This window comes from Somniosus microcephalus, chromosome 5 (genome assembly GCF_052327205.1).
Source record: "Somniosus microcephalus isolate GS21.2 chromosome 5, FLI_Smic_1.0, whole genome shotgun sequence".
Lineage (NCBI taxonomy): Eukaryota > Metazoa > Chordata > Chondrichthyes > Squaliformes > Somniosidae > Somniosus > Somniosus microcephalus.
This window is the reverse complement of record NC_140991.1, coordinates 282,350,123-282,376,838: the sequence shown is the minus strand read 5'-3', so window position 1 is coordinate 282,376,838 and position 26,716 is coordinate 282,350,123. Positions and strand designations below refer to the sequence as shown.

Below are 26,716 nucleotides of genomic sequence, written 5' to 3'. Positions count from 1 at the left end.
ATCCTTCATCGTCACTGGAGCTTGGTCAAAGAGGTAGGTTTTAAGGAGGAGAGGGAGATGGACGGGCTTAGGGAGGGAATTCCATATCATGGGGCCTAGGCAACCGAAGGCACCAAACTTTCAAATGTAATTATTCATTAATTGCTGCTTACCAGTTATTTAAAATATCTTTTCAATACACTTGGCTGTGTGTTTCCATATGTTCAGCAAATTCAGATATAAAAACATTTAGGAAAATAGTGTAAACTTTGTACCTACAGATAGCAGAACACACTTATGCCAAGTATATTCCAGGTCAATTACAAAGATCTGTGTGATATTTTTAAGTATCTGTCCAAATGTACATTAGTACATTGGTGACTTATTAAATTACCAAAATATCTGTACATCTTACCTTTAGTCCAAGATATCCAAACTCTCCTGGTTCACCAGGATCACCAGAATCACCAGAACGACCCTAAAAATAGTGAGTATGCCACATTATTTTATGGGGAATCTTATTTGTTGATCATCAATAGATGATTACTAATAGCACTGGAGTTATACATGTGTGCGACTACTTTAATTGTTTTATTAATATACTGAAAATTTGATTCTACAACAATGCTTAACTAAGTAGAGGATACCAACATTAAACAGAACCGAATTGCAATAAATAAAAATCTGGTACACATGAATAATTAAATAATAAATAGGAGTAAGGGGATACTAAACTAAAAACACACACATATATATATTTAATATATATATAAAACATAAGTAGATAGACTTTTAAGCAAAAAGATGGAACAGCAAAGGCCCGTTGCCTACAATTCCTGTACCATGTGGGAACTCCAAGACGCTTCATGTGTCCTGGATAACCACATGTGCAGGAAGTGCCTACAGTTGCTCGAATTCAAGCTCAAGGTTTCTGAGCTTGAGGAGCAGCTGGATTCACTGCAGGGCATACGGGAGACTGAGAATTTCTTGAAGTGTATGTTTCAGGAGGTGGTTATCCCGCAGTTACAGAGAGGTCAGGAGGATAATAAGTGAGTGGCAATCCGGCATGGTAGTAAAAGACAGGCAGTGCAGGAATCCTACGGGAGTATGCCACTCTCAAACCGGTTTACAGTGCTGAATACCAACGAGGGTGACGATACCTCAGGGACGGGCATATCCACGGCACCATGGGGCAAATGACTGTACGGGGGGCACAGGAAAGTGTAGAAATGCAGTGGTCAGAGGGGATTCGATAGTTAGGGGGATAGACAGGTTTATCATAAGGTTTTTAAGTAGTTATGGAAAAGGACGAGGAAAAATTAAATGTGAAATATTCAACTGGAGAAGGGCTAATTTCAGTGAATTGAAAAGGGATCTGGCCCAGGTGGATTGGAATCAAAGATTGGCAGTTAAAATAGTAAATGAGCAATGGGATGCCTTTAAAGAGGAGATCGTTTGAGAGACTAGAAACATTCCCACGAGGGGGAAAGGATGGGCATACAAAACTAGAGCACCCTGGATGACTGAAATTAAACAGAAAAAGGTAGCTTGTGATAAATGTCGGGTTCATAATTCAGTACAGTAAAGAACCAAGCTGAATACAAGTGGATTACAAATGATGCACCCCTGTTCAAAAAAGGGGAGGGGACAATTACAGACCAATCAGCCTAACGTCGGTGGTGGGGAAACATTTAGAGAAATTAATCTGGGACAAAATTAATTGGTACTTGGAAAAATATGGGTTAATAAATGAAAGCCAGCATGAATTTGTTAAAGGCAAATTGTGTTTGATTAACTTGATTGAGTTCTTTGATGAAGTAATGGAGAGGTTGGGTGAGGGCAGTGCGATTGATGTTGTGTATATGGTCTTTCAAAAGGCATTTGATAAATTACCACATAATAGGCCTAGTAGCAAAACTAAAGACCATGGGATAAAGGGGGCAGTGGCTGCATGGATACAAAATTGGCTAAAGGACAGAAAGCAGAGAGTAGTGGTGAATGGCTGTTTTTCAGACTGGAGTGAAGCGTGCAGTGGTGACCCCTAGGGGTCGGTGTTGGGACTACTGTACTTTTTGATACATATTAATAACCTGGACTTGGCTATACAAGGCATAATTTCAAACTTTGCAGATCCCACAAAATTTGGAAATGTAGTAAACCGTGAAGAGGATAGCTTCAGGAGGACATAGTCAGACTGGGGAAATGGGCAGACACATGGCAGATGAAACTTAATGCAGAGAAGTGTGAAGTGATTCATTTTGGTGGGAAGAATGAAGAGGGGCAATATAAACTAAATAGTACAAATTTAAAGGGGGTGCATGAATAGAGAGACCTGGGGGTGTACGTACACATGTCTTTGCAGGTTGTAGGACAAGTTGAGAAGGCTGTTAAAAAGGCATACGGGATCCTTGGCTTTATAAATAGATGCATAGAGTACAAAAGCAAGGAAGTTATGCTAAACATTTAGGCCTAAAAATTAGGTTGCTTTGCGCCTCCCGTTAGCGCCCTCTTAGGGCGCTAATGGGGCGCAAAGCAACTAGCGCCTGGGAAATTCAACAGGAGGTTAGTGGCAGCGGTAACTGTTAGCGCCCCACGGCGCTGCGGGCGATGACATCATCGCCATGCGCAGCGCCCCGCTCGCGCCCCGGCCGTGATCTTCGGTAGCGCCCCCTGACTTACCGCTGGACGCCATGTCCGATGGGGTCAGAGGGGGCCTACCTGCGGCCAGAGCGGCGCAAATTAAAGGGGAGATGCCGGGCGGCCATTTTTGTTGCTGGCTGGCTGCCTGCCAGCACCTGCCCCCTCTGCCAGCCTCCTCTGCAGCCCCCCGCCCCCCACCTCCCGTGGAGTGCCAGCTGCGCTCCGTGAGCCCGGCACTTCTCTTGAGTGCCGGGATCTTTTGACGGCACTCCGATCCCTGGTGGCCCAGCTGGGCCCCAGGTCACGCTGCGTTGCGCCCCTCCCCTTTAATAAGGGGAGGAAGGCCTGCAGTACCACAGTGCGACGTGGCTCTGCGGCACATCGCACCGCGATATTCACTCGCAGCGCCCCCAAGAGGGAGGCGGGGCGCTTCCAGTAGCACCCGCCTCCCTCTTGGGGCGCTACCGGCGAATTTCGGCCATGGGGCGCTAAAAGTAGGGGCGCGACTCAATTTTTTCCCCCTGGTTAGGCCCCAGCAGATGGATCAGGAACCAGAGGACACAGATTTAGGGTGATTAGCAAAAGAACTAGAGGCAACATGCAGAAACATTTTTTTACGCAGTGAGGTGTTATGATCTAGAATGCACTGCCTGAAAGGGTGGTGGAAGCTGATTCAGTAGTAACATTCAAAATGAAAATAGATAAATACTTGAAATGGAACATTTTTCTGGGATATTGGGAAAAAGCAGGGGCATGGGACTAATTGGATAGCTCTTTTCAATGAGCTGGCCACAGGCATGATGGTCTGAATGGTCTCTTTCCGTGCTGTGAAAATCTTTGATTCTATGATTTGTCCTAAATTTATTTTTTCGGACCTGTTTCGTAACTTGTTTTCCTTTTGAACGTATTTTAATAACATTCATAGAGTCATACGGCACAGAAGGAGGCCATTCAGCCCATTGAGTCCGTGCGACTCCTAATATCTCAGTTTGTAATAACATCAACATAATTTCAGAGCCAATTAAATTGTAATAATCCTATATTTTATATAAAAAATAGACTATCGATTGTAAATAAGGAGCTTAATTTTTAGACAGCAGTAATTTTGATCATTTGAATTAAATAAGTCATATATACTTTAAGAATTTAGGGATAGAAATACAACTCGGGTGGTGGGGTAAAACGGGTGGTATCGGATCGGCCGCCTGTTATACACAGCGCCTGATGGTCAGTTCCATTGCAGTCAACAGAATTAAATATGAGGCGCTGCATAGAACGGGCGGCCGGTCTGAAACCGCACGTTTTGCGCCACTGCCCGAGACGAATTTCTACCCCTTAATGTTTCAAAAGAAATTTCTACCCTGTTCCCTCTGATCCCTTTGAGTCCTTGTTCTCCTCTTTGACCAGGTTTTCCATCTTCTCCCTAAAACCATGATAACAATTGTAGAATAAAGAGCAGGTCATCTTCTGCAGAAAATAATCCAAAGCTGAGAGGTAAAAATAATTTTTGTTATAAACATTAAAAGTACCTTTTTGCCAAGGTTTCCCTGGGGTCCTCGATCTCCCTGCAGGATTAAAAAAAAGATAACTTTTGGCCTGTAAGTTGGGAGAAGATTATCTTTATTTACCTGTGTTGAAACATGGTAATACAGAGCTAGAGAATGGATAATATTTTTAATTCTGCACCATATGACAGTGTTAAACACCCCAATGCCAATTGTTAGATGGGTGGGATGCACCTTTTCTGTACTGTTCTGCCAATCTCCTTATCCCCACTTCCAGAAAGTCGTCACCTGCAGCATTTCTATAATAATCCTTACTCGCTTAAGATTTTCCCTGGTTGCATGTGTTAGCCAGATCATAAACAGTCTGTAAACATTTTCTTTGCTAGCTATCTCTAGTGAAATTGTAAAAGTGTTCTAAAGAATGGCTTAATGGTTTCACCAGAACTAGTCACATGGAGGAGGGGGAGGGGGAGGGGAGGATTGTAACCTTACCCACCGGTGGAAACTGGTAGGTGGGCAGTTAAGATACCCCGAGGGTTACTTACCTGCTGGAAAGCTGCCCGGAGCCCATCAGGAGGCTTCCAGACTGGCATCTAAGCTGCACGCCTAAATCCGGCAGCATTCTAATTCACATGTGCTAATCAGGGTCCAATGACATCACCAGGTCCCGAAAGCAATTTTAGCAGGCCTGAGTGGGGAAGCCAGGTGAGGGCCAGTGTCAAGAGGATGCGGAAGCTGAAGAGGCCCTCCAGCAATGTTCTCTCTAATTTTTTTCCGTGCGCAGTCCCTTTAAATTTGCTAGCGGCCGTGCATGCGCGGTATCTTCCAGTGGCAACAACTTGTGAGCGGCCTGTGTGGGATCTCCCAATTGATGCGCGGCTGCCCAACTTAGGGGGAACATTGCCCTCCTGGTAAGCTTTTTACCTTCCTTTGTGGAGCCATGAGGAGTGGGACCTAGAGGATGCAGCAAGACCTGGCATGCCCGCATGCAGCAAGACCTGGACAACATTCAGGCTTGGGCTGATAAGTGGCAAGTAACATTCATGCCACACAAGCGCCAGGCAATGACTATCTCCAACAAGAGAGAGTCTAACCACCTCTCCTTGACATTCAGCAGCATTACCATCCACGAATCCCCCACCATCAACATTCTGGGGTCACCATTGACCAGAATCTTAACTGGACCTGCCACATAAATACTGTGGCTACAAGAGCAGGTCAGAGGCTGGGTATTCTGCGGCGAGTGTCTCACCTCCTGACTCCCCAAAACCTTTCCACCATCTCACTGGTTCGGCTCTCGCTCTGGTCTCAGGCCTCGGGTCGGCGCTCCTTTTATCTCACCGCTCTCACTGGTCCCGCTCTCACTGGTCCCGCTCTCGGGCCTCGGGTCACCGCTCCTTTTATCCCCGCCGCTCTCACTGGTCCCGCTCTCACTGTGCTCTCAGGCCTCGGGTCACCGCTCCTTTTATCCCCGCCGCTCTCACTGGTCTTGCTCTCGCTCGTGATACTACAACGGACAGGCAGTCCTATGCAGGGTCCTATGACTCTATGCAGGGCTACGGGATAAAGCGGGGGAAGAGACTGACTGGATTGCTCTACAGAGAGCCGGCACGGACTCGATGGGCCAAATGGCCTCCTTCTGTGCCGTTATGACTCTATGACTATGACTCTATGGCAGGAAACTAACTGAAACCAGCTGTTTCCCCCAAAAAACTCGTTGGCAGTTAAAGTCCCCTCCTCGCAGGGCAAGGATCACACTAATCACTTTACTATTTTTCCCCATTCAAAGGAGTTACAACTTCCATTACCAGAAATCAGGATAGGAGTGAAATACAATTGGAATTTTTTTTTCTGTATTTCCATTTTTATATCATGCAGTCTTGGGAGAAATCGAGCAGGCATTTAAAATAATTGGTAATTAAGTGATTACTGCTACCATTATTTTGTGTGTGGATTTCTTAATGTAGGTGTGACATCACCCAGTTTTATTATTTTTGGAAGAGAGGGATATTTTAGACCCTTTTTGTGTACAAGAATCCCAGTGACAAAATTATATTATTTGTTGATTGCTTAAATGCTATTAGCTTTATCCATAAACAGTAACTGTTTCTTACTTGTCTTAACTTCACCATGATTGCGTAGGTGAAAGAGGAAAAATGGCATAACCTTCACCACATGATCCCATGTACGGAGTGTGTGTGTTTGTCTGTTTGAGGCTGTAGGTGGGTGAGGGTGTACTGGTACAACAGGTAAAAAACCAGATCCTATCTTTCTCAATAATAATTCACTAGTTCCAGGCATATTTCTTAAAACAGAAAGTATAAAGAGAAGGCAATTTTTCTGGATACAGAACTAAAGTACATCAATAATATGATTTTATTTTGCTACCTTTTTTCTTTTTGAGCCTTGAGGACCAAATCCATCACTGCCGTCCATCCCCTGTGTGGTAAACAACATCATGGTGATACACAGTCCAATATTGTTTAATTTTGTGAATTCTTGGTGGAATTTGGCAATATTCTTAATTCTCTGAGGCTTCCCGCAGTGCCTTACTGCTGATCAGTGCTAATCAGAAAATCAGGGCTTGTGTAAGCTAAATATTACTAAAAATAAGGGTTAAAAATTACAGTATTTCCACAAGTTCAGTTTTCTGTGGATCTACCAAAGGATTAACACAAAGCAATTAATAATGGGCTCTTTTTCCAATAGAAACAGAAAACTGGCTTGGTATTCGGACTTCTACTTAGACAATGGCCCTGATATTGACAGGGACGGGTTTGGTGAGTGGGGAGGAACCTGATTTCCCCACAGCTGCAGAGCTTTTACTCCACAGTGTGCACATTTTTTTACTGCAGGATCCCCATCTGGAAGGCAGCCTGATCGACAGGCTTGGCTTCCAGTTGGACGGGGAGCACTCCGGAACAGGGCGGCGAGCACTCCAGAGCAGGCTGCAGCCCCATGTAAGGAGCCTACAGCTGCTAGTGGGAGTGAGGGGGAGGGGGTCTGATCCCTGACCCTGGGGGGGAGTCCAATCCCTGACCCCTGATTGGGGGGTTTGATGGGGGGGGGGGGGGTCCCAATCTAAGGAATATATATTGGAAAGTGTGAAGTTATGCACTTTGGCAGAAAAAATCAAAGAGCAAGTTATTATCTAAATGGAGAGAAACTGCAAAGTGCTACAGTACAAAGGGATCTGGGGGTCCTGGTGCATGAAACACAAAAAGTTAGTGTGCAGGTGCAGCAGGTGGTCAGGAAGGCCAATGGAATCTTGGCTTTTATTGCGAGGGGGATGGAGTATAAAAACAGGGAAGTCTTGCTGCAGTTATACAGGGTATTGGTGAGGCCACACCTGGAATACTGCGTGCAGTTTTGGTTTCCATATTTAAAAAAAGATATACTTGCTCTCGAGGCGGTTCAGAGAAGGTTCACTTGGTTGATTCCGGAGATGAGGGGGTTGACGTATGAGGAAAGGTTGAGTAGGTTGGGCCTCTACTCATTGGAGTTCAGAAGAATGAGAGGCGATCTTATCGAAACATATAAGATTGTGAGGGGGCTTGATTGGGTGGATGCGGTGAGGATGTTTCCACTGATGGGTGAGACTAGAACTAGGGGGCATAATCTTAGAATAAGGGGCTGCCCTTTTAAAACTGAGATGAGGAGAAACTTCTTCACTCAGAGGGTAGTAAATCTATGGAATTTGCTACCTCAGAGAGCTGTGGAAGCTGCAACATTAAATAAATTTAAAACGGAGATAGACAGTTTCCTAGCAGATAAGGGAATTAAGGGGTTATGGGGAGAGGGCAGGGAAGTGGACGTGAGTCTAGATTCGGATCAGCCATGATCCTATTGAATGGCAGAGCAGGCCCGAGGGGTCGTATGGCCTACTCCTGCTCCTACTTCTTATGTTCTTATGTAAGGGAAGAAGGTAAGCCTGGGGGGCCGGGAGGAAGTACTCCTGCTCCGCGTGGCCCACAAGCAGTGCTATAAAGGCACTTACTTTCTCTTCATCACCTCTCTTGAGTTACCTGGTTTCCCAAGGCCTGGGAAACCCAATCGGCCAGGGTTAAAACTGTAAAACAGGTTAAATCTGAGGCTGCCAGCCTTATTAAAATGTTTAAATGGCCAACCAGCCTCCAAGGTGCAGGGTGGCTGCCTGCCCCTTGCCCTGCCTCTGTTAAACCCCGGAAGTGGGCAGGGTGGATGCAGATTGGGGTTGGGTTTGAGTTTTTTTAAATTTTAACATCTCACCTGACCCCCCAACCCACCCTTTTTCACCTTAATGATTCAGTCATAGGGCTTCATTCTTTTATTAATGTCTCTTTGCAACACCAAAATTGATCTAGATAGAATTTGCAGAATTTTAAGAGTTTTCAAACTTCAGCTTAAAAGGCTATACCCAGTGTTATGCTTGATAAAATGTGTGCTGAACATACACACAATCCTTGCCAGCTCAATATGGTCCTGCAACTCTCCTGTTCACTCAATTTCAGATTCTTCTTTAAACACTGCTAGCTCCTTTATTTCTCTTGAGCTTTAAAATATCATTACCAAAGTTTATCCTTTCCATAATGGATAATTTAATGCTCACTACACTATCAATTAAATTGTCCATTTTAATCTAAGTCCTTAGTCTCATCTGTTTTATCAGTCAGATGATCCAAGTATGTGAAATCTTCATTGGCACATACATCATGGACCAAGAAATCATCTCACTTTGTAATTCTTTTAATGACACGAATGGACATATGGCAATCACTAACACAGACTGTAGAATAGGACATGGATATCAGTGCTCCTGGTCTACGGTGCTCCTGATTAATTTTAACCCCGGGTGTCAGCAGCCCAGTACCGAGTACAAGGGTTAGTGAGTGTGGAAACAATGTTGTGTGAAAGGACCATGAAGATATTGGTGATAACACCTGAACTGCAATTATGTAATTTTGACCCATGCATATTATCCAAACAACTCGGTCTAAAATTTTAAAACGTGAAACTGAAAAGAAAAGGATATTTTATAAAAGTAAATTACTATTGATGGCCACAATGGGGAAGCAAAGCATCATTTTTTTAAAGTGTTTTCTCAACTGGGTCATAACATCTGTTACTGATTGTTGTGTAAGTGTATTGGAAATGGTAATTGAATACAGTCATTTAAAATATTTCCCAAACACATTAAATAAATTATTCATTAAAATTAGACAACTAGCTCGTCTGACGGCTTAGCTAGTTAAGTGAGTGGGTAGGTGAGCCGTACAGACCACATTCTCTGGTTAAGACACTACGGCCCTAATATTGGCAGGGAGGGTGCGGGAGAAACACGATAAGTGCGGGGACGCATAGGTCCTGCCGAATTTAATGGCAGGACATCATTATAACTTTTAAATTATACTTGACAGACTGCCTGAATGCCGGGTGGAAAAACCAACGGCAGGAGGTTGCAGCTAGGGACCCTTGGGGGCAGTCGTTAGGGGAGCAGGCTGCAGTTCCGGGCTTGGTTTTGTTGCCTCTCCTATGAGATTGCGTGGCTGCATGGTGGGGATGGGTCATGATGCATAATTGCAACATGACTGTATTGGACAGGCTGTATGGTTTTAACTGGTCTTTTCCTGTCTGTCATCTTCATATGTTCGTAATAGCCAGTTGAATGCTGGAGGCTGCCAGGTACCTGCGGAACAGTGTCTCAGCACGTCAGCAGTTTAGGAGAGGGAGGGAAGAAATTGGAGGGAAAGAATCGAGGCAAATTTTGAGGCTCTGCTCTAGCAGTGAAGTGAGTATGTCCAATTCACACCACTTTGTTTTTAATCAGCAGAGATTTGGGGTGCCACAAATCGAACCTGAATCCCTCTACTCTGGACTTTCTGATCCACGTTCCCAGCAAGGGAAGCTCCACGCTGGAGTTCAGCCTCGCAAAATTTGCTGTGCTCTAATAGATCAAAATTAGGGGGTTCTCGATTATCAGTTGACTTCCATTGTCCACCAGGAGTTCTTTTCCATTGTGACAGTTAATCGAGTTTCTACGAGATAGAGCGGTAGAATTTCTGAGGGCGTTTCCTGATATCCCGCCATAACTCTGGCGTGCGATTGGCGGAAACCCCGGAGAAATGATGTAAGCTGCCGTTCCGCCGTGACTTCTGCCGAAGTTGCAGCATGAGATCAGAATAATCCCTGCGGACATTCAAGGCATAAGTATTTAATAGTGAGGAGCTCTGCTATTTTATTTCTATTTCTTGCCTGTTAACTGCAAATTTTCACCAGAGAATAAATAAAAATATTTTAAAGAAAACAAGCTCACCATTAACCCACGAGGTCCAGGTGGTCCTCTTACACCTTTGTCCCCACGATTTCCAGGATCACCCTATTAAATAATTCCCATGGGGTAATTAATATTACGTGGCAGCTAAATTACGCATAGCAAGCTCCCACAAACAGCAATGTGTTAATGACCAGATAATCTGTTTCAGTGATGTTGGTGAGGGATAAATATTGGCCAGGACACCGAGGAGAGCTCCCCTGCTCTTCATCGAAAATAATGCTGTGGGATCTTTTACGTCGACCTGAGGGGGCAGGCAGGACTTCGGTTTAACGTCTCATCCAAAAGACAACACCTTCCGACAGTGCAGAACTCCCTTAGTACTGCACTAGCAATGTCAGCCTGGATTTTGAGCTTAAGTCCCTGGAGTGGGGCTTGAACCCAGAACCATCTAACTCAGAGGCAAGAGGGCTACCGACTGAGCCACAGCTAACACTGCAAAGTATGATTTTCTATTCTGATAGGTGTTGATCAGCTGGGTCTGAGATGTGGAAACCCATCACAATGCTTCAGAGTCTCCAACCCAAGCTACTGAGAAATCCACACAATTAGAGTTTCTGTTTACCTGACATGCAATGGTCCGGTGCATACTCTTTCCCTATAGGGGCATATCTTATTTAATTAAGGCCTAAGTTTCCCTGCTGTTTGTGCAGTAAGGATTACCCTAGCTGATAGCAGGACTATCTGGCATAGGGTGGGAAGAATCACATCTCTAGTGATAGGTCTCCTTCGCCATGTACTATTAATGAGCCAGGCTGGCTGGTCAGTCATCAACAGTTTCCTGGAGCACTGCAGACCTATCGGCTCAGTGATTGGTTTAACAAGCTTACCATGAAGGGTGGACTCAGTTCCAATTTTCTATCTATCTTGAAGCCATCTCAACCCTGAAGAGACAACCCCCCAACTTACCTCTCCCCAAGGAAAACAGTCAGTAGTTGTTTAATAGGCATTGACAAGCATAGGTTTTAGCCCCCGCTAGGTGGACAGCAGGAAATGGGCAGCATGGTGAACAGCACAACTCACCATCATCTTCTAACGAGATGCGGTTGAGATACACAGCATTAGCAGTAGGTGTGGACCTGCTTGCCTTTCTGCAACCCATTCATGGTAAGGAACAAACAAGTTAACATATGAGCACATGTTCTCTGACCCCGTTTCCAGGTAATATCTTCCAGCAGCTCTCATTCCAAGTCTCAGAGAGGTTTTTCTTCCTCAGCTATAGGCGGGATAACAACTTTTCAGCATGTTAGAAGGCCTTATGTAGGGCACGTTATGATGTGCCAGCTGTTTTAATATGATGCAATTTTTATTTGAACTGGCACAAAGAAGTCCGAAAGTATACCACACCCTCCAACTTTTTGTGAAGAAACATCTAGAATGGAAGAGGCAGTGACTGTAGGGAAAATCAATGATGGTGAATTTTAACCTTTTCTTGTATTTATGGGATGATTTATCTGTATATACTTATATGCCTGAGAATGTACCAAGAACAATACAGATAGTGAAACAGCTTAAAGGAGAAAGAAAGTGTAGGTATAGTTAATGTAAAGTACTCCTGCCATCCAATTGCCTTCTCCTTTAACCATTTAATTGTCTGCATTTTTCTTGGTGCCTTCTCAGGGATATATAAAAAAGTAAGTTATAAAAGTACCCTGCCTGAGTGGAAACATTACAGGTTGATTTTCTGATTTCCTGACTTTTCATGTGGCAGGAATCTTAAATAACTTCAGATATCAAATCAAGCAAGAATGCCACAGTTTCCAAAAAAGGAGCAGCTTAAACCCACCACAAACAACGGTCAACTATAGCGAAGTATTCCGATACATAATATATTCTCTGCTTTAATTGGCTAGACAAATAATAAAAGATGCTACTTACATTTTGTCCTTTTAATCCAAGGATGCCGTCAATGCCCCTGTCACCTTGACCTCCAGGTAGGCCCTGTCATATGATTGATACAAAAAAATATGAATTAAAGCTGTATGACCACTCCCCTCATACCAATATTTTTTTTAAAATTTGAATACTGCTCACTAAAATAAGAACCTGCTGAAAAATGATTAGAAAATGCAGTGTAGGTCTGAAAATCTAAAATATTAAAACATTCCTTTTATTCACACCTTTGCATTAAAAAATCCTAATTTAACATGGGAACGCATGGGCTCGGAGCTGATGGAAAAGATCTTATGGGGGAAGTTTTCAAACTTTCTGAACAGGTGCTGAACGTGTATGCAAATTCATAAGGAAACCGGTGCAATTTTCGTTATGCACAAAAAGATTAAAGGATTTTGTGTTGAATGATGTGGTGATAAGTACATCACTAATGCAAATGATATGCATGAATATTGGGGCATATTTACCAGTCAGCTTTGCTATTGAGAGCAGGTGAAATGATTACAAGCAAACCTACAGCTTAGAAATTACTGTTTGCATATTAACTCACAAATGCTTAAGACATTCTCAAAACATTCCTCCCTCAGCTATCTTAATAGAAGTTTATTTTAAATGGCTTAAAACCTCCATTAAAATACTGGATAGAGCAATGTCATAAGAATGCATTAAGCATTTAGTTAAATGTTGCTAACAGAAATTTCTAGACTTATAGGGGGTGAAATTGGAAAAAGGCAAGGACACAAAAAAGGCGGAATCACATTTGCTGACCATTATACGACAGGCCGGATATCCACATCTATTGAAGTCACTGGAACTGAACATCGGGTGGAGCATATAACAGGGGATCGATGAGATACCATCTGTTTCGCAGCTCTGCCCATGTCTAACTTCACCCCCAGAGTTCTTGGAAGGAATCTTTACTTGCAGGAGGCATGGGTTTGGGAGCGGGTAGGGGGTTAAAAGCGTGGAAATTGATAATGTGCCGGGAAGCCGGCTCCAACCCACTGATTTCTGCATTTAACTGCAACGCGTTCAGCTACGTGTGAACAACCCCCTCGGGAGAGGCGGGTTGTCAATTTCAATATGTTAATAACTCATTAAAGGCGATATTAACATGGGTTTTGGGATTTAACTGGGTGCATGAGTTTCCTGGGCTTCCTGGAACTCGCCAGTGAAAGCAAGGCGAGTTCACAGTGGCAATTGAGGGGGCTGAAGAAATGACAGGCAAAGATTCCAATAAATACTGAAACCTCACAGCTGCTTTCTTGCCTAATTATGTGAAAGGCTTTTGTTCATGGTAAATGTGCTGAGAGGTTACTTGCACAACTTTACTTTCACTACTTGGAAGTGACTTTCACTACTTTGGAGGTTTGTACGTCTGATCTCCACCTTGCAGCTGTGATCTATCAGATCAGCATGGGTGCCGCTTATGCTGTTTTACTTTGGACCTCAGATGAGGACCAAGATGACCAGCAGCATTAACAGCACCAGCAGCAGCAGGGACAGCACCATCAGGAGCCCCAGCAGCAGGAGCACCACCAGTAGCACCAGCCTGATCCACAGAGACTTGCCGCTCCACAGGAGCGAGGGGATGAGCGGAGAGGTACAGCTTGCAGGCCATATCCAAAACACAGGGTGTACAGGCAGAGGATGAGCTTCCTCGACATGTCAGAACACCAGTGCCTCAGGGGTCTCAGGGTATCGCATCAGGTGGTGGCAGACATTTGCAGCCTGCTGGAACAAGACCTGCTGCCAAGTGGACCTGATGGCTATGCTTTACCAATGGCCATCAAAGTCACCACCACCCTCAACTTCTTTGCCTCTGGCTCCTTCCAGGTCTCTGCCGGAGACATTTGCAGGATCTCGCAATCGGCAGCCCACAAATGCTTAAGACAGGTGACTGATGGGATGTTTGACAGGACAGACAATTATGTATACTTTGCCACTGATGATGCCAGTCATAATGAGAGGGCACTTGGGTTTGCAGCTCTAGCTGGCTTCCCAGAGGTGCAGGGCATCATCGACTGTACGCATGTGGCAATTAAGGCACCCCTAGATCACCCAGGAGTATTCATCAACTGCAAAGGCTTTCACTCCATCAATGTGCAGCTGGTGTGCAACCACAAAAAGATGTTTATGTAGGTGTGCGCAAGATTCTCAGGAAGCTGCCATGATGCTTTTGCCCTGTGCCAGTCCACCCTCCCTGATCCCTTCGCACCTCAAAGCAGACTTACCGGCTGGCTGCTTGGAGACAAGGGATACCCACTTAAAACTTGGCTAATGCCACCCGTGAGGAACCCAACCAATGAGGCTCAGGAACGATACAATGAAAGCCATATGACAACCAGATATGTCATTGAACAAGCAAGTGGCATACTGAAGATGCGCTTCAGATGCCTCGACAGATCTGGAGGCACACTTCAATACGCACCAGCCAGGGTCCCCAGAATGGGCATGTTGTGCTGCGTTCTGCACAACATTGCACAGCAGCGAGGTTTGGACCTTCAGGAGAAACAAGGTGCAGAGCACAGAGCCTCTTTAGACGATTCCTTGGAGGAGGAGGAATGTGATGCGGCTAATGCACCACCAGCAGTAAACATTGCCATTAACAGCTATAATGCCACATGATGCCGGTTCCAGCGCCGCACGCCATATTGGTGTTGCCAATAGTGCTGCTGGTAACCTCGATCGCCAGGGAGCTCGCCATGATGGAGATCGTGATGTCAGTGAGTGTGCAACACTCACTGGACACCCGATCTCCCAACTTTGTTTTAGCCAATGTATTTACTGGCTGGAGAAAGCAACAACAGCTTCAGGTGGCGTGCAGCAGCAGGAAGCTGGCTCCAGTGATGCTATTTAAAGGATCCTCACCAATCATATGCACCTGTTATGATTTTGCAGTTTGAGTGGCTGTGTGCTACTTCCTGCTACTGGAAGAGTTTTCCATAGTCATTGCAAGGTTCTTTGGTATCAGGGAGTGTTTCTGGCAAGTACAAAATTCCCTCATTATTTTTGATAGGCTTCAAAGTACAACACTTGCTAAAAATCACTCACTTAATGTGCAGTTGGTATGTGACCACAGACAGAGAATCCTCAATATCAATGCCCATTATCCTGGCAGCAGCCATGATGCCTTCACCCTGCGCCAGACCGGTGTACCAGCCACAACATCAAGCTTGAGGGTGGCTGCTCGGAGACAAGGGCTATCTGCTCCCCACCTGGCTCATGACTCCCCTCTGCAACCCCAACACTCGTGCCCAGCGCTCATATAATGAGAGCCATGCTGCCACCAGGAACATCATCGAGCAGACCATCGGCTTATTGAAGCAACGGTTCCGCTGCCTTGACCGCTTAGGAGAAGCCCTCCAATACTCGCCAGAGCGGGTGTCCCATTTCGTGGCGGTCTGCTGCATGCTCCACAACTTGGCCATCATGAAGGCGCAGCCCTTGCCAGCAGGGATTGCGGGACCACCTCAGAAGGAGGACGAGGCAGAGGAGGAGGAGGAACAGGAGGGAGGGAGGAGGCAGTGAGACAATTGGCCTTCCGGACAGGCTGTCTGTGACCAGCTCATCAGACTGCAATTCAAATGAATGAAACCCTAGATCCCCGTTGCTCTCCACATCCCTGTCATACCATCCCTGTCTCACAGCATATCACAGTGTACTCCGGGGCGCAAAGGTGAAATGAGAGACCACAAAATATTCCAAACACCATTAATAAATGTATCGATAAACATATCACACATATCACATGAATTCTAATAACTAATGACCCTTGTGCCTGCCATAGTTGAATAGCTGTCATTGTGTGCAAGGTTGAGATGTGGGTGTGAGTGTTGCTAGGTAGAGATTGTTGGTGGGTGCATGCTGAGGGTGTGGTACATTGAGCAGTGTGTGAAGCTTCTGGTACAGATGATGGTATGTAGCATTTGTTGAAGCCTTCACTCACCCTGACCACCCGTGTGAGCTCGTTAAACTTCATCCTGCACTGGGTGTGGGACCTGGGGACCACAGTGCTGTGCCACCTCCCTCCACGTAGTCCAGCAGACATGTGGTGAGGGCCTCCAGCCAGCTGGTACAGGACCGCCCACTTTCTCTCCACCGCTAAAACCAATGCCTCCAAAGCCTCCTCGGAAAACCTCCGGGCTCTCTCCCTGGAGTGCCAATCTGCCATCAGGATTTGTAAATAAGTGCTCCTTCTCTTTGTCCTTCTTCTTATGGTTGTTGAGGCAGCTGCACACCCAACAATGCTGAGAATGAGGTGCTGCAGCATCAACGGACCTCCCCTTTAAGTAGTGAAAAAAGCCCGTGGCAATCATTACTTGTAGTTCGACTGCCCCCGATATTGGTCCATCTTTTCAGTGTAACACCAATGAGTTTGGGTTTTTAGACAAGAATCATGAATGCAATCCTCTTAATGAGGAGTGAGGATGAATTTTACGTGCAGTCTAGACAATTTTGAACTGGCGCTACTTAACCATTTTTAGTCTAAACACCACCCATTCCTTGGCTACAATGAATTTCTAGCCCAGAATCTTAAGATTATTTCGGTAAGTTAGTTAATAGTCGAATAAATAGAGGCATGGCAGGGCACCTCAGTCCCGTGGAATGCACGTCTTGTGCCATGTGGGAAATCCACGACGCTTCCCGTGTGCTGGACAACCACTGTTGCAGGAAGTGTCATCGGGTTTGCTAGTGCTGTTGGGGAGAATCATAGAAATTTACAGCACAGGAGGCCATTCGGCCCATCTTGTCCGCGCCGGCCGACAAAGAGCTATCCACCCTAATCCCACTTTCCAGCACTTGGTCCATAGCCTTGTAGGTTATGGCACTTCAAGTGCATATCCAAGTACTTTTTAAATGTGATGAGTATCTCTGCCTCTACCACCCTGTCAGGCAGTGAGTTTCAGACCCCCACCACCATCTGGGTGAAAGAGTTCTCCTTAAATCCCCTCTAAACCTCTGACTAATTACTTTAAATCTATGCCCCCTGGTTACTGACCCTTCTGCTAAGGGAAATAGGTACCTCCTATTCACTCTATCTAGGCCCCTCATCATTTTATACACCTCAATTAGGTCTCCCCTCAGCCTCCTCTGTTCCAAAAAAAATAAACCCAACCTATCCAATCTTTCTTCATAGCTAAAATTCCCCAGCCCAGGCAATATCCTCGTAAATCTCCTCTGCATCCTCTCTAGTGCAATCACATCCTTCCTGTAATGTGGTGACCAGAACTGCACGCAGTATTCTAGCTGTGACCTAACTAGTGTTTTACACAGGTCAAGCATAACCTCCCTGCTCTTATATTCTATGCCTCGGCTAATAAAGGCGACTATCCCGTATGCCTTCTTAACCACCTTATCTACCTGTCCTGCTACCTTCAGGGATCTGTGGACATGCACTCCAAGGTACCTCTGATCTTCTGCACTTCTCAGTGTCCTACCATTTATAGTGCCTTGTTAGCCCTCCTCAAATGCATTACCTCACACTTCTCCAGATTGAATTCCATTTGCCACTGTTCTGCCCACCTGACCAGTTCATTGATATCTTCCTGCAATTTACAGCTTTCTTCTTCATTATCAACCACACAGCCAATTTTTGTATTAGCTGCAAACTTCTTAATCATACTTCCTACATTCAAGTCCAAATCATTGATATATACCAAAAAAAGCAAAGGACCCAGTACTGAGCCCTGCAGAACCCCATTGGAAACAGCTTTCCAGTCACAAAAACACCCTTCGATCATTACCCTTTGTTTCCTGCCTCTGAGCCAATTTTGGATCCAACTTACAACTTTGCCCTGGATCCCATGGGCTTTTACTTTTGTGACCAATCTGCCATGCGGGACCTTATCAAAAGCCTTGCTAAAATCCATATAGACTACATCAAACACACTACCCTCATCAACCCTCCTTGCTACCTCCTCAAAAAATGCAATCAAGTTAGTCAGACATGACCTTCCCTTAACAAATCCATGCTGGCTGTCCCTGATTAATCCGTGTCTTTCTAAATGAAGATTATCCTGTCCCTCAGAATTTTTTCCAATAATTTTCCCACCACTGAGGTTAGGCTGACTGGCCTGTAATTATTCAGTCTATCCCTTTCTCCCTTTTTAAACAACGGTACCACGTTAGCAGTCCTCCAGTCCTCTGGCACCACACCTGTAGCCAGAGAGGACTGGAAAATGATGGTCAGAGTCTCTGCTATTTCCTCTTTTACTTCTCTTAACAGTCTGGGATACATTTCATTTGGGCCTGGAGATTTTTCCACTTTCAAAGATGCTAAATCCCTTAATACTTCCTCTTTCACTGTGTTTATTTCATCTAATATTTCATACTCCTTCTCCCTGATTGCAATGTCTGCATCGTCCCTCTCTTTTGTGCCAACAGACTCAAAGCATTCATTAAGAACCATACCCATGTCTTCCACCTCCACACACAGGTTACCTTTATGGTCCCTAATAGGCCCTACTCTTACTTTAGTTATCCTCTTGCTCGTAATGTATTTATAAAACATCTTTGGGTTTTCCATGATTTTACTTGCCAATATTTTTTCATGCCCTCTCTTTGTTTTCCTAATTTCCTTTTTAATTTCACCTCTGCATTTTCTATACTCCTCTTGACTTTCTGCAGTTTTGAGTCCTTGGAATCTGTCATAAACTTCCCTTTTTTTCTTTATCCAACCCTGTATGCGCCTTGACATCCAGGGAGCTCTAGATTTGTTAGTCCTACCCTTTTTCTTTAAGGGAACATACTTGCTCTGAACCCTCACTATCTCCTCCTTGAATGCCTCCCACTTCCCTGACACTGATTTACTTTCAAGTTTCTGTCTCCAGTCCACTTTGGTTAATCATCTCTCAGCTTAGTAAAACTAGCTTTTCCCCAATTGAGAACTTTTATTCCTGGTCTATCCTTGTCCTTTTCCATAACTACCCTAAATCTAACTGAATTATGATCACTACCACCAATATGCTCTCCCACTGATACCCTTTCCACCTGTCCAGTTTCATTCCCTAAAACTAGATCCATAACCACCTCCTCTCTTTTTGGGCTTGCAACGTACTGGCTAAAAAGTTCTCCTGAATGCATTTTAAGAATTCTGCTCCCTCTATGCCTTTCACACTAATTTTATCCCAGTTAATATTGGGGAAGTTGAAGTCCCCTACTATTACTGCCCTATTTTTGCACGTCTCAGAAACTTGCCTACATATTTGCTCTTCTATCTTCCTCTGACTATTCGAAGGTCTATAGTACACACCCAGCAGTTTGATTGCCCCTTTTTTGTTTTTCAGTTCAACCCACATGGCCTCATTTGATGATCCTTCTAAGATATCCTCCCTCTTCACAGCTGTAATTGATTCTTTAATCAATATTGTGACCCCCCTCCTTTTTTATCCCCCTCTCTATCTCGTCTGAAAATCCTGTAACCAGGAATGTTGAGCTGCCATTCCTGCCTTTCTTTCAGCCATGTCTCAGTAATAGCTAAAATATCATACTCCCACATGTCTTTCTGTGCCCTCAGCTCATCTGTTTTATTCCCTAAACTCCTTGCGTTGAAGTATATACCTTTTAGCACTGCCAAACTCCCTTGTTGTCTATTTTCTAGCCTCTGTTTCCTCTGCCTACCAAACTCGCTTACTAATTTTCTGCCTTCCATTTCCAGCTTTGCTTCTCTCCCTTCTGAATCCACTCTCAGGTTCCCATCCCTCTGCCAAGCTAGTTTAAACCCTCCCCAACAGCACCAGCAAACCCCGCCACGAGGATATTGGTTCCGGTCTTGTTGAGGTGCAACCCATCCGGCTTGTACAGGTCCCACCTGGAGGGTTTAAACTAATTTGGCAGGGGGATGGGCACCAGGATGTACCATTGGAGGGGAGAAACAAAATGCACAAAGGATTGGGAGAGACAGATAGCACTAGAGTATGAAATAGTATGGTATTAGGTGGGGTCAGACTAAGAGAGAATATAAGAAGGTCTAAGATAAGTTTACAGTGCATGAGTGTAAACACACGAAGCGTGGGAAATAAGGTTGGTGAGCTGCAGGTGCAAATAGCCACATGGGAATATGATGTGGCAATAATGGAGACCTGGCTCAAAAAAGGGCAGGATTGAGTATTACATATTCCTGGATATAAGGTGTTCAGGAAAGATAGGGAAGGAAAGAAAGGAGGTGGGTGGCAGTATTGGTTAAGGACAATCTTACAGTGCTGGAGAGAGAGAATGTCCTGGAGTGGTCAAGCACAGAATCTATTTGGTTAGAGTTCAGAAATAATAGAGGTGCCATTACACTACTAAATGTATTCTACAGGCCGTCAACTAGTGGGAAGGATATAGAGGAGCAAATTTGCAGGGAAATTACAGAGAGGTGCAAGAATTATAGGGTCCGATTTTGTGGCTTGTGTGGGAAATGGTCAGACTCCCCCGAATGTGGGGTTTCTGACACACAAAAAAATGTCAGCCAGCTCCACGCAATTTTCCCTCAAGTGGCCAATTAATTTCCAGCATGTGGGCAGCCTTGCTAATTGTCCATTTCTAGTCAGAAAGCCCCACAATATGATGTCATCATTCGTGGTGCTTTCAAGGTCCATAGCAAGCACTGCATCCTCTGAAGGCTTCCAAACGAACCATACAGGATGGCAGAGGAGCCTGCAGCAGCTGTGGCCAGTGCCAGACCCGAGCTGCCTCCAAATTCGACAAAGCTTCACTGCAGGCATTATTGGATGGGGTTAGGGCCCACTGGGAGGTCCTCTTCCCTAGGTCAGCCAGGAAGAGGCCTCCCACTGAGACCAAGGCTGCATAGGTGCAGGTGTCAGCAGATGTCAACTCGAATGTGCATGTAACCTTGGCATCACATCTCTAACTCCTTCCTTTACTCCCCCACAGGACCATCCAGAGCCCCCGTCCCCACTGTGGAGGAGGAAGAGGCTGTGCAGCCAGACTCCTCAGAGGAAGCTCCAACCTCTGAGGGCGCAGCGTCAGCAGAAGTAAGCGCACCCAGCACCAGCGCAGACACTCACACCTCGGGGGGACCTTCGGGACATAGAGTAGTGTTGTCACCTGGTGCTTTACAGCTCACAAGTGAGCCTCAGCAGATTCTGGAGACAGGGACAGCAGTGGAGAGTCCTCGTCGGAGGGCGCAGGACTCTGTCAGCTCAGCTCAGCTGCGCTGCATGTCGACCCTCTGCCTCTGGGTCCATCCGCAAGAGAAGAGGTGATGGATCTCCATGCACAGATGCAGGAGTCTCTGGCAGGTTTTGTCTCCAGGGTCGCTGTGAGTGTGGAGCGAATGGAGGAGTCCATAGCGACCATGAGCAGAGCCTTTGTGGAGTCATTGGCGCATGAACGCATCACCATGGAAAGATTGGCAACCTCCATGGAGGAGATAACTCGCCAGGGTACGGAAAACATGGTGAGTGCTCATAAGAGAATGACATCTCTTGAGCAGCGTTGGCCATCTATTGAACAGAGAAACCAGACCTTCATGGAAGTCCTTCTGAGTAAGACTGCCAGTGCAGAAACGGGTCCCCATGCCCCCCTAAAGCGCAGCAAGGTGCTCTCAAGCCACTTCCAAGCGCTGGCCCCTTCTGGCCTGTGCAGCTTCAGGTGAGTGAGCAGCAGCCTGGTGCTCCTGGTGCTCATCCTGCTGTTCCTGGTTCTGCTGCTGCCGCCTCTGCTGCTGGAGATCCTCTAATGGCAAGAAGGGAAGGAAAAAAAGGCGTCCCATGCTTCTCGTAGATGCCTCCGCTGAGGAAGCGCTGAGTGAGGGTGGCGAGAGGGGCTTCCCAGGAGATCACATTGGAGAAGTGTGTGAGGCTCCAACCTTCCACAGCTGTGCCTAAGCCTTGAAGAAGTAGCCCCAAGCCTGCAGCAGCAAGGTCCTTCACCAAACAAATGCTGTCCCTTTAAATCGCAGCTTTCCCGAATGACCTGCAGCTGGCAGCAAGCAAGCCGGCAAGCTTCACACCAGGTTTCATCAGCGGGGATCCCCGCAGGCGTGTTTAGCATGGGGAACCCCACAAAATCGTAACGGCCCCTGAAAATCGGCATAAACATGGAAATAAGTGGTAATTAGTGTTCCAACGGCCAGTCCCGCCAGCGGCGGGCGGGACTGAATCGGGTCGCGGAGAAACGGCGGTCTGAAAGTCGGACGAGGCGGGGAATCAGGCGGGGGGGGGTCGCGACTCGCTTTTTCAGCGATTTTCAGCCCCCGGCCGCATGAAAAGCCGCCCGATGGCTGCCAGAAAATCGGGGCCATAGAGTAGTGATAATGGGGAACTTCAACTATCCTAATATAGACTGGGATAGTAATAGTGTAAAAGGCAGAGAGGGGGAAGAATTTCTGGAGTGTGTTCAGGAAAACTTTCTTGATCAGTACGTTTCTGGCCCAACGAGGAAGGAGGCATTGCTGGATCTGGCTCTGGGAAATGAGATGGGGCAAGTGGAGCAAGTGTCAGTAAGGGAACATTTAGGGAACAGTGATCATAATATCATAAGGTTTAGATTAGCTATGGAAAAGGACAGGGATCAATCTAGAGTAAAAATACTTAATTGGAGGAAGACCAATTTCAGTGGGTTGAGAATGGGTCTGGCCCAGGTAAATTGGAATCAAAAATTGGCAGGCAAAACTCTAATTGAACAATGAGCTGCCTTTAAAGAGGAGATAGTTCGGGTACAGTTGAGGTATATTCCCATGAGGAGGAAAGGTAGGGCAACCAAAGTCAGTGCTCCCTGGATGAAGAAAGAGATAGAGAGTAAGATGAAGCAGAAAAGGAGCGTGTATGACAGATGTCAGGTTGACAATCAGGCTGAATAAAGAAAGTTCAGAGGGGAAGTGAAAAAGAAAATAAGAGGGGCAAAGAGAGAGCATGAGAGTAGATTGGCAGCCAAAATAAAAGAGTACTCAAAAGTCTTCTACAGGCATATAAATAGTAAACGTGCAGTAAGAGGAGGGGTGGGACAAACATAGAAGCATAGAAGGTAGGAGCAGGAGTAGGCCATTCGGCCCCTCGAGACTGCTCCGCCATTCAATGAGATCATGGCTGATCAACCAAATTCAGTACCCTGTCCCTGCTTTCCCCCCATATCCCTTGATCCATTTAGCATTAAGAAATATATCCAACTCCTTCTTGAATAGATTTAATGAATTGGCCTCAACTGCCTTCTGTGGTAGAGAATTCCACAGGTTCATCACTCTCTGGGTGAAGAAATTGCTCCTCATCTCTGTCCTAAATGGCTTACCCCTTATCCTTAGACTGTGACCCCTGGTTCTGGACTCCCCGACCATCGGGAACATCCTTCCTGCATCTAGTCTGTCCAGTCCTGTCAGAATTTTATAAGTTTCAATGAGATCCCCTCTCATTCTTCTAAACTCCAACGAGTATAAGCCCAATCGACCCAATCTCTCCTCATACGTCATTCCTGCCATCCCAGGTATCAGCCTGGTGAATCTTCGTTGCACTCCCTCCATGGCAAGAACATCCTTCCTCAGATAAGGCGACCAAAACTGCACACAATACTCAAGATGTCCTCTCATCAAGGCCCTGTACAACTGCAGCAAGACATCCTTGTTCCTGTACTCAAACCCTCTCGCTACGAAGGCCAACATACCATTTGCCTTCTTAACCACCTGCTGCACCTGCATGCTTTCCTTCAGCGACTGGTGCACAAGGACACCCAGGTCTCGTTGCACTTCCCTTCTCCCAATCTATTGCCATTCAGATAATAATCTGCCTTCCTGTTTTTGACACCAAAGTGGATAACCTCGCATTTATCCACGTTATATTGCATCTGCCATGCTTTTGCCCAATCACCCAACCTGTTCAAATCATTCTGGAATTTCTCGGCATCCTCCTCACAGCACACATGCCCACCCAGCTTTGTGTCGTCTGCAAACTTGGAGATATTACATCTAGTTCCCTCGTCTAGATCATTAATATATATTGTGAATAGCTGGGGTCCAAGGACCGATCCCTGCGGTACCCCACTAGTCACTGCCTGCCACTCGGAAAAAGACCCATTTATTCCAACTCTTTGCTTTCTGTCTGCTAACCAGTTCTCTATCCAAGTCAATACCTTGCCCCCAATCCCATGTGCCTTAACTTTACATGCTAATCTCTTATGCGGGACATTATCGAAAGCCTTCTGAAAGTCCAAATACACCACATCCACTGGTTCTCCCTTATCTATTTTACCAGTTACATCCTCAAAAAATTCCAGTAGATTAGTCAAGCACGATTTACCTTTTGTAAATCCATGTTGACTTTGTCCGATCCTGTCACTGTTTTCCAAGTGCTCTGCCATTACATCTTTTATAATGGACACTAGCATTTTCCCCACTACCGATGTGAGGCTTACCGGTCTGTAATTCCCCGTTTTCTCTCTACCACCTTTTTTGAATAGTGGGGTAACATTAGCTACCCTCCAATCCATGGGTACTGTTCCAGATTCTATTGAATGTTGGAAGATGATCAGTAATGCATCTACTATTTCTAGGGCCACTTCCTTAAGTACCCTAGGATGTAGATTATCAGGCCCTGGGGATTTATCAGCCTTCAATCCCGTCAATTTCCCTAACACCATTTCCCTACAAATACTGATTTCTTTCAGTTCCTCCCTTTCATCAGACCTTATGTTCCCCGACATCTCTGGGAGGTTATTTGTGTCCTCCTTTGTGAAGACAGAACCAAAATATGTATTTAATTGGTCAGCCATTTCTTTGTTCCCCATTATAAATTCCTCTGATTCTGACTGCAAGGGACCTACGCTTGACTTCACCAATCTTTTTCTCTTCACATATCTATAAAAGCTTTTACAGTCCGTTTTTATGTTCTCTGCAAGCTTACTCTCATACTCTATTTTCCCCTTCTTAATTAATCACTTTGTCCTCCTTTGCTGAATCCTAAACTGCTCCCAATCCTCAGGTTTACTGCTTTTTCTGGCCAATTTATATGTCCTCTCCTTGAATCTTATGCTATCCCTAATTTCCCTTGTTAGCCACGGTTGAGTCACCTTTTTTGTTTTATTTTCATGCCAAACTGGAATTAACAATTTCTGTAGTTCAACCATGCGGTCTTTGAATGTTTGCCATTGCCTATCCACCGTCAACCCTTTGAGTGACATTCCCCAATCAATCCTACCCAACTCGCGCCTCATACCATCGTAGTTTCCTTTATTTAAATTCAGGACCCTAGTCTCTGAGTCAACTACTTCACTCTCCATCTTAATGAAGAATTCTATCATATTATTAGGGACCAAAAAGGAGACCTACGCATGGAGGCAGAGGGCATGGCTGAGGTACTAAATGAGTACTTTGCATCTGTCTTTACCAAGGAAGAAGATGCTCCCAAAGGCATAGTGAAAGAGGAGGTAGTGAAGATACAGGATGGGATAAAAATTGATAAAGGAGTTACTAGAAAGGCTGGATGTACTTAAAGTAGATAAGTCACCAGGACTGGATGGGATGCATCCTAGGATGCTGAGGGAAATTAAAGTAGAAATCGTGGATGTACTGGCCATAATTTCCAATCCTCCTTAGATACAGGAGTGATGCCAGAGGATTGGAGAATTGCAAATGTTACACCCTTGTTCAAAAAAGGGTGTAAGGATAAAGCCATCAACTACAAGGCCAGTCAGTTTAACCTCGATAGTGGGGAAGCTTTTAGGAACGATAATCAGGGACAAAATTAACAATCATTTGGACAAGTGTGCATTAATCAAGGAAAGCCAGCACAGATTTGTTAAAGGCAAATCATGTTTAACTAACTTGATCGAGTTTTTTGATGAGGTAACAGAGAGGGTTGTTGAGGGCAATGCAGTTGGTGTGGTGTACATGGACTTCCAAAAGACGTTTGATAAAGTGCCACATAATAGGCTTGCCAGCATAGTTGAAGCCCATGGAATAAAAGGGACAGTGGCAGCATGGATATGAAATTGGCTAAGTGACAGGAAACAGAGTAGTGGTGAACGGTTGTTTTTTGGACTGGAGGAAGGTATACAGTGGTGTTCCCCAAGGGTTGGTACTAGGACCACTGCTTTTCTTGATATATATTAATGACTTGGACTTGGGTGTACAGGGCACCATTTCAAAATTTGCAGATGGCACAAAACTTGAAAGTATAGTGAACAGTGAGGCGGATAGTGATAAACTTCAAGAAGACATAGACAGGCTGCTGAAATGGGCGGACACGTGACAGATGAAATTTAATACAGAAAAGTGCGAAGTGATACATTTTGGTAGGAAGAACGAGGAGAGGCAATATAAACTAAAGGGTACAATCCTAATGGGGGTGCATGAACAGAGAGACCTGTGGGTATATGTGCACAAATTGTTGAAGGTTGCAGGGCAGGTTGAGAAAGCAGTTAAAAAAGCATACGGGACCCTGAGCTTCATAAA

General features: G+C 45.3%; 1 protein-coding gene across 1 annotated transcript in view; it reads right to left on the bottom strand.

Annotated features, from left to right (window-relative positions):
* The window catches only part of LOC147117767 (collagen alpha-6(VI) chain-like), a 206,573-nt gene that overhangs the window by 62,718 nt on the left and 117,139 nt on the right, over nt 1-26,716 (bottom strand). Inside the window, exons 19-24 of the mRNA XM_085989029.1 lie at nt 12,313-12,375; nt 10,417-10,479; nt 6,513-6,563; nt 4,149-4,184; nt 3,980-4,042; nt 395-457 (exon numbers count right to left, since the gene is read on the bottom strand). Coding sequence (XP_085845155.1) covers nt 395-457; nt 3,980-4,042; nt 4,149-4,184; nt 6,513-6,563; nt 10,417-10,479; nt 12,313-12,375 — 339 coding nt within the window. The remainder of the gene's footprint in view (nt 1-394; nt 458-3,979; nt 4,043-4,148; nt 4,185-6,512; nt 6,564-10,416; nt 10,480-12,312; nt 12,376-26,716) is intronic.